Source organism: Bufo gargarizans, chromosome 4, assembly GCF_014858855.1.
Source record: "Bufo gargarizans isolate SCDJY-AF-19 chromosome 4, ASM1485885v1, whole genome shotgun sequence".
NCBI classification, from domain to species: domain Eukaryota; kingdom Metazoa; phylum Chordata; class Amphibia; order Anura; family Bufonidae; genus Bufo; species Bufo gargarizans.
In genome coordinates, this window is record NC_058083.1 from 181,759,413 (window position 1) to 181,774,062 (window position 14,650).

At 43.4% G+C, this 14,650-nt stretch overlaps 1 protein-coding gene across 1 annotated transcript; it reads right to left on the bottom strand.

Annotated features, from left to right (window-relative positions):
• Nucleotides 1-1,321: 1,321 nt before the first annotated feature.
• On the bottom strand, nucleotides 1,322-14,571 carry LRRIQ4 (leucine rich repeats and IQ motif containing 4). Its single transcript, XM_044292114.1, has 6 exons — nucleotides 14,556-14,571; nucleotides 6,255-7,373; nucleotides 4,561-4,734; nucleotides 2,775-2,913; nucleotides 2,476-2,672; nucleotides 1,322-1,740 (listed from the first exon to the last, which is right to left on the bottom strand). Exons 2-6 carry the CDS (start codon nucleotides 7,368-7,370, stop codon nucleotides 1,588-1,590), a joined length of 1,779 nt encoding a protein of 592 aa, XP_044148049.1. The 5' UTR covers nucleotides 7,371-7,373; nucleotides 14,556-14,571; the 3' UTR covers nucleotides 1,322-1,587.
• Between the last annotated feature and the right edge of the window lie 79 nt (nucleotides 14,572-14,650).

A 14,650-nucleotide genomic window follows, 5' to 3' on the forward strand; every position in this document is an offset into this window, starting at 1 on the left:
CGGGCCGCGGCTCCGCAAAAAAATAGAACATGCCCTATTGCGGACAAGAATAGGCAGTTCTATGGGGGGTGCTGGCCGGGTGTATTGTGGATCCGCAATTTGCAGATCCGCAATACACCACGGACGTGTGAATGGACCCTTAATCTCTTGCTGAGACTATTGCCGTCTGCCCCATAGAAATGAATGGGAGCATAGGCCGCACATGTGCGGTGCGCTGCCATTCCCTTCTATGGGAGCAGCGCTTGGTGGTGGACGGACCCCGGGAAATCCGGGGTCCTCCAGCCACAGCGCTCCCCGCTTCGTTCTCGTTGTAGGTGTGGGACCCGCACCTATCAGACAATGGGGGCATATCCTAGCGATATGCCCCCATTGTCTGAGATGGTAATACCCCTTTAAGGATAGAATGTCGAAAAATACACTCTGATTACAAAAATGTATCTTCTCTTGAACACGGGGGATCTTGCAGATTGGTATGAACAGTGTTTAATTATGGTGAAAAGAACTGAAATCAAGAGCTTACAGCATCTGACAACAGTAATATGAAAATAAACTGTTTATTTTTGGGGTTGACAACCCTTTAGGAGTTTAAAGGGGTTATCCCCCAAAAAGTATTATCACCTATTCACAAGAAAGGTGATTAATACTGGATTGTGGAGGGTTTTACCGCTAGGACCCCCAGTGTTCCAGAGAACATGAATGAATCAGTAGTGTGCATGTTGGTCCACCGCTCCCTTCACTTCCATGGGACTCACAGAGAACTGTCTACTTCAGCCCTGTAGAAGTGAATGGACTGGCATGTGCACTACCGCTTCATTCAGAGAGGGGAGTCAGGGACCCCTCGTTCTCTGGTCCGAATAGTCGGAGTCCGTATGATGTGATGAATATTTATTGTGAGATAACCCCTTTAGGGTCCATTCACACGTCCGCAAATAGGTCCGCATCCATTCAGCAATATCGGGAACGGGTGCGGACCCATTCATTCTCAATGGGGCAAAACGGTAGACGGAGAGCACACTATGTGCTCTCCGCATCTGCATTTCCGGAGCGTGGCCCCGAACTTCCGGGCCGCGGCTCCGCAAAAAAATAGAACATGCCCTATTGCGGACAAGAATAGGCAGTTCTATGGGGGGTGCTGGCCGGGTATATTGTGGATCCGCAATTTGCAGATCCGCAATACACCACGGACGTGTGAATGGACCCTTAATCTCTTGCTGAGAAACAAATAGGGGAAGATTTATCAAAACTGCCCTAGTTGCCTACTCCAACCAATCAGATTCCACCTATTATTTTTCAGATCTCCTTTGCAAAATGAAAGCTGGAATCTGATTGGTTGCTGTGGACAGCTTTACACCAGTTTGGTACATCTCCCGCACACTGTCATTATGAAAGTACAGCAGAATGTCATTACTAATAATAATACAGTAGTTACTTTGATTAGTCTGAGAAGTCAAGAATTACTGAAGGAAGATATGAAATCTCTACTATCCCCTTTCACACTGTGTAGATATGTCTTCCTGGAATGTATTTCCGTATTGATAGTATATAGTTTATCCCTTTTACAAGCACGGCGATTTTTAGGAAACCTTTCTACTTTTTCTTTCCTTTTGAATTGCCCTTCTTGCCTTTGCTCTTCCCTTTTTTGTCCTTTTTGGATTTCTTTCCGTTTTTCCCAAGCTGAAGAAGGTAAGCATAGGGTCCGAGTCCTTTCCGTACCATTACTCCACGCCATAAAGCTTGGATCTTAAAGGAAAACATGAAAAGGATTTTGTCAGGATACAAATAGCTTTGCTCACTTTCACATAACCATACTGAAAAGTGTTCCGGTTAATAACGATGCCTTGTGACATGGAGCCGTCTCCACTCCTATCCCCTATTACATATCCTAAGTCAGTGACTTCATAGATTATGCATGTAAAGCCCTGCTCTGTGTGATGTCACAGCTTCTGATAGGACTGATCCATTGAGTTTGATGGATTCCGTTGACCTATAATGGATCTGTGCATTAGAGAGCGACAGAACCCGGACAGTGTGTACCCTAAATGTATTATGCAAATGAACTGTTTGGTGCAACAGCCGTGTCAACGTTGCACCTACAACACCCTTCCCTATCGCTTATGGATTCTGTGACCACGGACCATAACGCAATTCCATGACTGAATGCATAACGGAATGCCGTTAGAGGCCTTCCGTTATTCATTCCGTCATAATAGAAGTCTATGGCCTGCATAACAGATCCGTCCTGTTTCCGTTATGCATTCAGTCATAGAATTTCATTACGGTCCGTGGTAACGGAATCCATAACGCAATTCTGCTCTTACCAGTAAAAGAATTCGCTCATCTCTAATGACAACCTCTTTCTAGAACCAGCCCTGTACCTCACTTGGATCCAGCGATCTCCCCAGTTTGAAAACTGTAGAATATTTTTCATGGGACAATCAGTGAATAAATCATAGAGGATTACAGTATTATAGTTACCTTTGTTGTCAGCGCATGTTTTCGCCTTTTCTCTCGTAAGTATTCCCATACAGCACTTCTCCCGAGGCCGCACACTGCTGCAGGTGGATCCACCATTGGATTGTCATCTAGTAAGAGCAGGTCCAACTTGTCTAACATGTCCAGGTTATCTGGTAGACTGGTCAGCTGGTTATTTTGAAGAAGCAGTTTTTGCAAACCTAAGCACAAAATAAGAACATTTTGCTATTTTTTTTTAACCTAGTAAATGTTTGAATGATAAGAAAAAGGGCAGAACTGTATTGTAACATCAAGTACTTTACCATGAAGGTGACATATGGCATCTGGTAGCTGCTTCAGGTTATTATTGTGGCAATCCAAGACTTCAAGATTAAGCAGCAAGTTCAATGTGGATGGAAGAAATTCCAGGTTATTGTTTTCAATGTACAATTCTTTCAGATTCTAGATGGAACCAAAGATTAATAATCCCATGGTATCCAATGCAATGACAGTAATTTATTATATTCATTTTTTTTATTATTTATTGTGTTTAATTGCATTGGGGTCAGGCTCCCTTGGCCGTCTTCAAAGGTACAATATATTATTTCTTCTTATTTATTTGTTCAGGACAGTATAGAAAATATGTATAATATAAAGTAAACTATCAATCTATAAAATACAAATAAAACATGCATGTATATAAAAAGAAAAGGGGGTCATTTATTAAGGCGTATTTCTGGATTGTATTACTCAAGATGCGGTATTTTGTGTGAAACTATTCTTTGCTATAAGAAAACACTAAAGGTATGGCTACACAGTGAATTTAGACGTGACACGTGTTCCAAGTATCACAGTGTAGCAGGGCAGTCATAGAAATGAATGGGATCACAGTACGACTCGCACGTTTGCTTTCGCAGTTTGATTCTGGGGTTTTGGTCGCAGGGAATGTGCAGATTGCACTGCGACTCCACTCATTTCTATGGCTGCCCTGCCACACTGCGACACTTGGACGCATGAGACATGTTGCGCACAAAATCGCTGTGTCGCCGTACCTTGGGCTTACCTCTCTACAGTTACAATTGTAGTTTTAAGGCCCCTTCACATATATCTGGCGATCAGGGTCAGTCCCTCTCCAGAGAGAAGCAGAAAACGCCAGAGGGGACCTAAAGCCAGAACTGTGATCGTTCTTATACATCTGATGCATTAGTGGTGAAGCTGGATGCCGCCGCTATCAGTGTATAGATGCCGGATCTGTGCACTGACGCGCAGTACACCTATATCAGTTGTGTCCAGCACCCGGACTAAAACAACTGACATACGTGAAGCAGGTTTTATACACATGTATGTTTTTTTTATTTATTTTTTCTATGTTAATGATTCTTATATTATGTATGTATGTATATATATTAATCTAAACATAAAAAAATCAATAATGTATTGTAACTTTGTATGAAGACTGCCTGACTACAATGCATTTACTGACTTGTGTATTCATTAGGGGTATGAACTAAGTAAGTGCTTGGCAATCTACATTACATTGTGTCCAGAGGTGAGCGGACCACGAATCTTGGCTTGCACTTATTATAATTTATGTCTCTGATATGCTCACACATTCTTACACTGTAACCTAAGGCTACTTTCACACTTGCGTTTACATTTTCCGGTATTGAGATCCGTCATAGGGGCTCAATACCGGGAAAAAACGCTTCAGTTTTGTCCCCATTCATTGTCAATAGGGACAAAACTGAACTGAACAGAATGGAATGCTCCAAAATGCGTTTGGTTCCATTCTCATACCGGAGAGCAAACTGCAGCATGCTGTGTTTTTTTTTCCGTCATGAGATGCGGAGCAAGTGAATGGAGACGGATCAGTTTTCTCTGACACAGTACAAAACGGATCCGTCCCCCATTGACTTACAATGGTTTTACTGCCAGATCCGTCATGGCTATGTTAAAGATAATACAACCGGATCCGTTCATAACGGATGCAGATGGTTATATTATCAGTAACGGAAGAGTTTTTGCTGATCCCTGTCGGATCAGGCAAAATGCAAGTGTGAAAATAGCCTAAGAAATGCATTAATTAACTATTAAAAATGATGGTTTTACCTTCAGCATAAAAATGTTGTCCGGTAAACTTGAAAGTCGTACACCAAGATCTTGTCCGATATAAAGTTTTTCCAACGACTCAAGCTGCAAGATTTCTTCAGGGAACGCAGTGAATCTGTTCCCAGTGATCCCAAGATATGACAGCATTTTTAAGGATCTCACTTCTGGAGTAATCTATAAAAGGAACAAAGATCCTCTTTATTATCTTCTGAACAACTCAATGAAAACCAAAGCTCTGTTTTTTTCAGTTCCGTCACAGGAAAAAAAATAACAGAGGACACCAATAGCAGCCAGCAACCCCAGTGACTTAAAATCTTTTATGTTCTGCCGTGGCAGGAACAACTGCGCTGCATGCTGCACTAGTCTTTCCATCAAATACTTCTGATGGAAGCACGAACAGAGACTAACTGAGAAAGGCTATGCTTTTAGTCCCTTCTAGGATGCCATTCCCAAAGATAAGGGCAATTATCGGGAAGGAGCGTTCCTAATAATGCTCATTTCCAATAAGTGTCCTGTGTCAAGGCGCTGCGATGAACAAGCTTGCTGAAGTTGTCATGCTATGGAGGAGATAGGAAAGCAGTGATCCAAAATATCTGCATGGCTGGAAACAAACGTCTTTGGAGATTGACTCCATCCTGCGCAAGACTTGAATTTTGTCTAGCATTACAATATAATCACGCTGTCATTTTGAGACATCTTCAAAATGCAATGTAAGGTCTGGTTGTGAAAGAAAAAAGGAAGGGGTGGGCACAGGTGGCAGGCTCAACAGACTACATCTTCCCTGGCAAGGCTGTTGACATATCATGTAGCTTCCCGGTAGTCCAGCTCTGGAGTTAGTCAAGGTGATCATGTGCCGATCAGGGAGGTGACGGGTACTGTCACATTCCTAGCCAATGCATCAATAGGTAAATAGTCCAAATACAGAGGAGGATTGCTGGGAAACTACATCACAACCGCTGCCACCTAAAGCCCTAACCCATGGAGTATTAAGTTCAAGTTTGGGTCTTTAGTACATATTTTTAATTGGGCCGTATAGAATGCTTTAGAAACTGGTCTTTTGATCATCAGGCATGTGCCTCTTGATCATCAGGCAATATTTCCAGTCTGCAGTTTTCTGCAAGTCACTAAAACAAACAGAACTGGATGGAAGATGAACACATATCCCCGATCTAAAAGAAACGGGATTAGCATCTGAGTGGCGGGAGTCTGACTGTTGGGATCCCCTCTTTTCCTGAGAATGGGGGTCCAAATTCTCTCAAATGAATGGAGTGGTGGTCGAAAATGAGCTGCCACTCCATTCATACTTTATGGGACTGTAGTGAAGGGCCAAATGTTTAGCTACCTCCAGTAGTCCCACAGAAACTAAAAGGAATGGCGGCATACTCAACCACTGCTACATTTATTTGGAGGTATTGGGATCCCTGTTCTCAGGACTAGTGGTGGTCCCAGCAGTCAGACCCCCACCGATCAGATGTCTATCCCCTATCCAGTGAATAGATAGGCGTTCAGCTTGGTAAAAACCCTTTAGCTGCTTAATTTAACTTGGTGTAAGTTGTAGTCATAGCAGGGTGTGGCATTTCTACTGGGGCCTTACCATAACAAGTCCTCAGGATGAGGGGGAGATAAAATCAATGCCTTTAGAAGGATCTAGAAAGAGATGTATTCATTTGTCTTAATAAATAACGCAGACTTACCATGCTCATTAAATTGTCATCCATCGATAAGACTTGAAGCTGCGCAAGACCACAAATTTCAGGGGGGAAACTGGTGAAACAATTTTGGCTGAGATCTAGTATCTTTAGAGATTCTAGTTTTGCAAATGCAACGGGTAACAAAGACAAGCCAGTGTTTTTCAGATAGAGCACACAAAGGGAATGCAAATGGCATATCCTAGTTGGCAGCTTTTTTAATTCATTATTTGACAGTCCAAGTTCTTTTAGCTCTTTCAACTCACTGATGCCATGAGGAAGCTTGTGCAGGCAATTTCCAGAGAGGTCAAGAACAGCCAACTTCTTGCACTGACAAAGTGTCTTTGGGATGGTGGAAAGCTTATTGAAACTAATGAAAAGTTTAACAAGATTAGGTAATGATCCAATTTCTACAGGTAGAGACGTCAGCTTATTTTTTTCAAGATCGACAACCTCTAGAGCTTTCAGAGCACATATCTGTTTGGGAAATAACTTAAGGGCGTTATTCTGCAGGTATATTTCTTTGAGATGTATTAAATTACTAACTTCTGGTGGGAGAGACTTTAGTTTGTTGTTGGACAAGCCAAGAAGTTGTAAATGAAGAAGGCGCTTGCACAGCTCAACTGGGAAGTCTTCAAGGTTTATGTCGTAAAGTCTCAGCTCTCGAAGTTGATGGACCTTGCTTATGACATCTAATGAGTTGCAATTGAGTGGGTTCATGCTAAGGTCTAAACTCTGCAGATTCTTTAGCTCCCCTAGTTCCTCAGAAATGTGAACAATATTGTTGTTATTCAGGTAGAGGACTTTGATATTGTGAAACTGGCAGATCTCCTTTGGGATGACTTCAATATGGTTTTTCTCTAAGTGCAGTTCTTCAAGGTCTTCAAGACCTAGAATGGAAATAGGGATCTCCGTGTGCTTTTGGTGAGCAGAATCCATGAAGAGAACACGGTGTTTTACAGGGTTGGATAATTCAGATTCTTTGTTCACTTGAACTGTCTCCATTATCTGCTCATTAGTGTCCAAGAAAACAGACGTAACTGCGTTTGAAAAGCGAACACCGAACATCTTCCCAGGTTGTATTTCAATAAGTTCAGACATGGTGGCAATTCCAGTTACCATTTACTGTGTAAAAAGAGAAAAAAAGGAAAAATATTAATATCTTAGACCTAAGAAACAGTGATTTCTCACAACAGGTATTATGAAATGCACATACTGCCCAAGTGAGGTGGTAATATATAAAGCAACAGGACTAAGCTATTTGCAGACAAATTAAAAGGCTTGCTTGGTTTTAAGAGAAAATCGGACAACCCTCTACATCAGCCTGCAATAAAGAACTGGTAAGTACCTACCTGGCAGATCCTGTGTTGCCGTTTGGTTCCTCAGGCTGGGCACTATTTACAGACAAAATATCAAGGCTAACGTGATAATTAAAAATCCCCTTTATTATATCAAATGGGTAGGGGTACAAGAGTGCCCATAATTAAAAATATAATGCCATATGGCTAAATACGGAAACGAAAACAATTTTCCACAAAAAACTGCAATAAGATACCAAAAGGAATGGATGAGAGAGAACTATCCCTATTTCACCCTGGATATTTCTAAGCCCCGGGTTGCCCCCTGATGGTGGAGGTTACCTGTCCCCATTCCGAAATTTATTATATCCCTATTACAACCCTAAATACATAAAGAAATAGATTTAAAAAATATATATTTAATGACCCCAACGTGTTTCACCTACACCTGGAGGTTCATCAGCGGGTGATGTGAAGTAATGATGGGTGTGAGGAATATGGATTAATATTTACTGGCAGCCATGTCCCCACACCAACTATCTGCTGAAAGGTAGCAGATGTAGTGAGCTCCACAGGAAGGGGCCCTGCTTCAAAGCCCAGCCAACTGACAGAGAACTTCTTGCAGGCCACCTTTGTTTACAATTTCACACATCCATTCAGCCAGCCAGAAACCCAGCTAATGGAACAGGAAAAACTTCCCTGCAGGGGGTCTAGGGCATTCCCCTGTTCAATGCACATCATCAGACATCACGGAACTAGCGATTTATAAGGAATTATGAATCGCCCATCCATCACAGACATAAACCAGATACATATTTGTGTCCCTGTGGCAATGATAAACAGGCTTGTGGTCATAGCTTGGTGGTGGGATGCCAGGGAGGGGAGATATACATATCTCCCCACAGAAACCAAATAACGGTACCATGCTTGGACTCTACTGGGAGCCGGATCCCGGGCGGATCCATTGGTCCCAGAACCACCTCCCTGCGACATTCTGGTCTGGAGCCATGAGCCCTAATCGGTTTTGTGGGAGGGGAGGGGCCGGCTACAGGTTAAAAGGCTTGTGCCAGCAAGCGGGCATGTCTTTTTTCTGAAGGAGAGTCACATCGTGCCATATATTTAGAGGGACCTGCAACCTGCTGACATCACTGCCCTCCATGTGACTACAGCTAAGAACTCATCACCACCCAAAGGACTCCTATTCCTGGTAAACTGACTTTTGTTCTGCTTAACCCTGTTTCTACCACGCCATCTGTACTTGTAACCTCAGACCACTGTATATATTCTTTGTGTGTAAAGTGTTATTTCTAGTGAGCCCTTAAGGCGATTAAATATATAATTTAATTTTGTGCTGTCTGGTATCTTGATCACGAATCCCCACGTTCATGTTTCAGCCTAGTAATACGCTACCGCGGGTTTGTTTTCTTACCCTATATAATACCGTTAGCGGACTGGGCTTAAATAAAACAAGGAACTGGTGGCAGTCTTTCCGGGCTGAGAACGCGCTGTTCACTGGGGCAGTGAAAAGGCTCTCTCAGCTGGTTGCCTCTCTGTGCCCATGTGGACAGGAGGAATCTGTAAAAACTGTACGAAGACTGACCTTGCCCGCTCCTCCAGCAGGGTGTAACGTCACGCCTTGGTAACCAGTGACCATACCGTATCTCGCTGGCTCTACGTATTTAACGTCCGACGTCAGTCGGAGTACGGTATTCGTCACAATGGGTAAAAACGAACAAATATTAGCAAAAAAAAATATATTATACATATATATATATATATATAGGGATGAAATGAAAATTACAGATGATGGCACTTAATATAAAGTAGATAAAGGAGACTAGATGATGATACTTAGCTCCTGAACAAGTAGTGGGACAGGATAACCGCCAAAGATGAAGTGAGCCAGCCAAGGGATAACAGCCTATGAACAAATATACCAAAGTAACCCCACTAAGATAACACAGAATGGTTAACATAGTTAACTAAGTTACTTACTGGTGCGGAGAGCCCACTAATATATGTCCAGCAGGATGCAGAGCTATGCAGCTAATGATTGAGGCAACAGCTCTCAAATTTTAAGCGCTACCAGTTCGGGGACACGCACCGTGGAACGCATCAGATGACTTCCTGTAGATGAAGCGCATCAGTGGAACGCAAGTAACATTTTTACAGTGCGCAAAAAAAGCGCATATGTACTTGAATATAGTCAAGTAAAACCATTAGTGCATAAAAGAGAGGAAGCTTCAAATGATGAATATATTAGACATATGATTAATACAGTATTAGAGAAATAAACAAAAAGAGGGGGTCCCTTACTCAATCATCAGGGGCCCCCTAGGCACTGAAGCAAGATGAGGTGACTAATGTGTGTCACCAATTCGCAAGGTGCTTTCCGCACCAATAAACCGGTTAATGAACACCATAATAGTAGAGGCCAAGCAAATGAAATGACAAGGAGACAGCAGGAGGAGCAACTCAAATAAAACAGGTAAAGGTCAATCTTTCATCAAAGGTAGAAGAAAAAAGAGAAGGCGGCACTCACCGAATCTTCATCAAGTCGTAGCTTTATTCGGGTTAAAACATAGCGGGTGTGGGTCACAATTCACAGAAGAAAAAGGCAACAGCCGTTTCGCGCAACAATCACGCTTTGTCAAGCCTCCTGTGACGTGAAAGGGGAGCGCCATATATACCTGTCTCCTCCCTGCACGTCACTGCTAAACAGGTGCATCAATCAAATCTTCGGATCACCTTCGTGTATAAATTGAAACATTAAAATCATACAAAGACAGCAAGGTCATTCTTGTCATTGAAGCCTAAACCTCCCATAGCATTAGTTTTGATAATCCATTGGGCTTCTCGTAATAAAATGCCCTTTCTATCACCACCCCTAACTGGTAGGTTAACTCTCTCAATGCCTGTACACTTTAACACTTAATGTGTTCTATGAGGCGCGTAGCCCCAATACCTGTGACAATCGATCTTTTATGTTCTCTAAATCCCACGTACAGGGGTCTATGAGTCTTACTGATATAAAATCTTTCACACGGACAAAAAATCGCATACACTACATAATGTCCGATCTGAACCCTGTGCGTATGAAGTTACACATTGCGCAGTGTCCACATTTAAAGTTTCCCTTGGGGCTCCATCTATCCAACCAGGTTTTACCTGTGTAGGGTAGATAAGTACTAGTGACAATATCTCCTATGGTTTTCGCCTGTTTAAAGCTGACAATCGGTTTATTTTTGACTTTATCGATTAATTGCTCATCTCTCTGGAGCATATGCCAATTGTTTAAAATCGCATTTTTGATGTAGTGTATGCGATTTTTTGTCCGTGTGAAAGATTTTACATCGGTAAGACTCATAGACCCCTGTACGTGCGATTTAGAGAACATAAAAGATTGATTGTCACAGGTATTGGGGCTACGCGCCCCAATACCTGTGACAAGAATGACCTTGCTGTCTTTGTATGATTTTAATGTTTTAATTTATACACAAAGGTGATCCGAAGATTTTATGGATGCACCTGTTTAGCAGTGACGTTCAGGGAGGAGACAGGTATATATGGCGCTCCCCTTTCACGTCACAGGAGGCTTGACAAAGCGCGATTGTTGCGCGAAACGGCTGTTGCCTTTTTCTTCTGTGAATTGTGACCCACACCCGCTATGTTTTAACCCAGAAAGCTACGACTTGATGAAGATTCGGTGAGTGCCGCCTTCTCTTTTTTCTTTTACCTTTGATGACATTTGGTTTTTCACTCTGGCTGAGCGCCACTAGATTTTTTGCATGGTTGCTGAGAGCACGTTACCTGCACCGTACCGCGTTCACTAGTGCCGGCTGTGTTTTCTCATTTGTATTGCGTATGGTCAATCTTTCATTTAAGCCTACAGGTGACTGGGATCAGAAACGGTAGATCCATTCAGTCTCTTTTTGGAGGATCTTGCGATCCCAGTCACCTTTTCTGGGGGGCAAAGGTACCACCTCAAGGGCAGAGAAACAAATAGTCCTCATTGTGATAATCATTAATAGGATTAGCAACTGGTGTATTATTGAGTTTGACAATATCATTAATATGGTCGCAGACCCTCCGCCTAAATTCTCTATATGTCTTGCCAATATAATCTTTTGGACATGTACACTGGCAAATATAGATTACACCCTTTGTTTTACAGTTAATGAAATCCCTAATCGAAAAGACACGTTCAGTGGCAGAGCAAGTAACAGTTTTGGTAGTACGTATAAAATGACATGCTTTGCAGGTACCACACCTAAAAAGTCCAGAGGGTTTCCTATCAAGCCAGGTACCCTCCCTCTTGGGGCCGGTATAATGACTATGAACCAAACGGTCCTGGAGACTCTTACCCTTACGATATAGGCATTAAGTGCCATCATCTTCAATTTTCATTTCATCCATATATATATATATTTATTTATTTTTGTTGCTAATATTTGTTATTATTTACCATCATTGCTTCAGATCACCCCCTGATGAACCTCCAGGTGTAGGTGAAACGCATTGGGGGTCACTTAATAATGTTTTGTTTATCTATTTCTTTATGTATTTAGGGTTGTAATAGGGATATAAGAGATTTAGGAACGGGGACAGGGAACCTCCACCATCAGGGGGCAACCCTGGGCTCAGAAATATCCAGGGTGAAATAGGGATAGTTCTCTCTCATCCATTCCTTTTAGTATCTTATTGTAGTTTTTGTGGAAGCTTGTTTTCGTTTCCGTATTTAGCTATATGGCACTCCTGTACCCCTACCCATTTGATATAATAAGGGATTTTTAATTATCCCGTTAGCCTTGATATTTCTCTATGACTTTTCTACGTGAATTAGTACTTATCTTTGAGTTATTTACTTTCTGGCTCTTTTTGGGCACTATTTACCCAGCTGCAGTGGTGACACCATGTTGACAACATGTGAGCGCTGCAGCCAATCACTGGCCTCTTTGCTGCTCTGAGGCCAGTGATTGGCTGCAGCCAGGCAATTGGGCCAGCCAGGAGAACTGTAGCAGCAGCATTGGATCTGCCTGATAAGTACTTAGCTGGCAGATCTTATGCTGCCGCTTTGTTCTCCTGGTTGGGCTCTATTTAGCCGGCTGCAGCGGTGGCATCATGTTGACATGCGACCACTGCAACCAATCACTGGCCTCTTTGGTGCATCATGAAGGCCTGTGATTGGCTGGTGTGTTGTCAATGTGCTGTAATTGGGTCAGCCAGGAGAACTGTAACGGCAGCGTGGGATCTTCCACATAAATACTTACCTGTTCTTTATTGCAGGTTGATCCTGACAGTTGTCCAGTTTTCTCCCTTTTAAAGGGAATGTCCAGGCATACAATGCCACCCAAACTGCACACTGGCTGGTACATTTTATGAGGCTTGAGAGTATTGGGCAGGGTTCCCATTAAGTAGAATACCACCCATGCACAATACTTGCTGGGCACTGGATAGTAGGGAAGAGTGTGCCTGGACACCCCCTTTAAACACAGCAGCGTAGTGGCTGATATGTGGAAACATCTCAAGAATAGTGGAGACTACAACCGGTCTGTCTGTGGAGTTCAGCTCGGGGAATGGCCTGGATATTGTACTGCAGTCCAATAAATGGCTGACACTACTGTAGTTATGTATGCTCTGGTATAATGGACAGAAACGGTATGATCATGGTGTAGAGAACAGCAGCACACACAGTGAGTATGACTCCTCTATACGGCACTATATTACAGGGATAGCTGTGCTTTAACCACAGGATACCTCTGTAATATCGCTTACTAGGGATGAGCGAACTTCTGTTTTCAAGCTTGGCGTACAAGGTTCGGGAAATCTAAGAATTCCGTTATGGATTCCGCTACATAACTTATAGTCCGTGGTAGTGGAATCTATAACGAAATTCTAAGGCTACTTTCACACTAGCGGCACAGAGCTCCGGAAGGCTGTTCAGTCGGGTGAACAGCCTGTCGGATCCGTCCTGCCGCTAGTGACCGTATGCCCCCGGACTGCCGCTCCGTCCCCATTGACTATAACGAGGGGAGGGCGGAGTCCCGGCGAGGGGCTGCCGGAATAAATGTCAGACATTTCGTAGTTTTATTCCAGCAGCCTCTCGCCGTGCCTCCGCCCCACCCCCATTATAGTCAATGGGGACGGAGCGGCAGTCTGGGGGCACACGTTCACTAGCGGCAGGACGCATCCGACAGGCTGTTCACCCTGCCGGAGGTCCGTGCCGCTAGTGTAAATATAGCCTTAGATAATCCGGACCTTGTAGAAAATACAAGTTCGTTCATCCCTATAGCTTACCATGAAGTCTGCCATGATTTGTCTTCTGCTGGATCCCTGTATACCTGGCATTAAATCCTACAGGATCTGGCTTGCCAACCAGAATTTTAATTTTTTTATGGACAACTTATTCCAAAATGACAGACAGCTATTTTTTTTTATGGAAAAATTTGAAAACCACAATGAATGATAAAGATTATAAGTAGTACATGTCTATAGCTTAATATACCGATAATAACTCATTACCAGCATTTAGGGCTCATGCAGGCGGCCCTAAATTGTGCATTGGGGACTGCAAATCCACGGGCGTTTCTGCAGACCCATTCAACTTGAATGAGTCCGTGATCTAAAAAATAGAGGCCGTTGAAGTGAATGGGTCCGCATCTGTCATGCGGTGCACAGACGGCCGGCCCCGTATATTGAGGGCTGTGCAGAGATTTTGGGACACCATAGTGTGAAGCTGCTGGACTCTGGGTGCCTCCATATGGGCTCTATATATACAGACTATGGCACAATGAAATCCCCACATTACTCCTCTAAAACCAAGGGCCACAGACCTCTATGGCTGCCCCTGTGTGCAACCAGCTATGTAATATGGCCCATAAAGTGGGGGAGGATTTGTGAAAGTTGCATCAGGCCCCCGTGTAGTCAAGCACTGGTCACATCCCAGGGGCCCCACCACACCAGCTGGCCCCTGATGGCGCAGCTGTACTATCGGTAATTCACAGCCTACCAGCGCACCGTGCCCGCTCTTCTCCGCAGTCTCGTGTGTGGAGCTGTATGCAGTGCACAGGCGGCTGCCATGACAACCGGAGCACAACAGTCAGC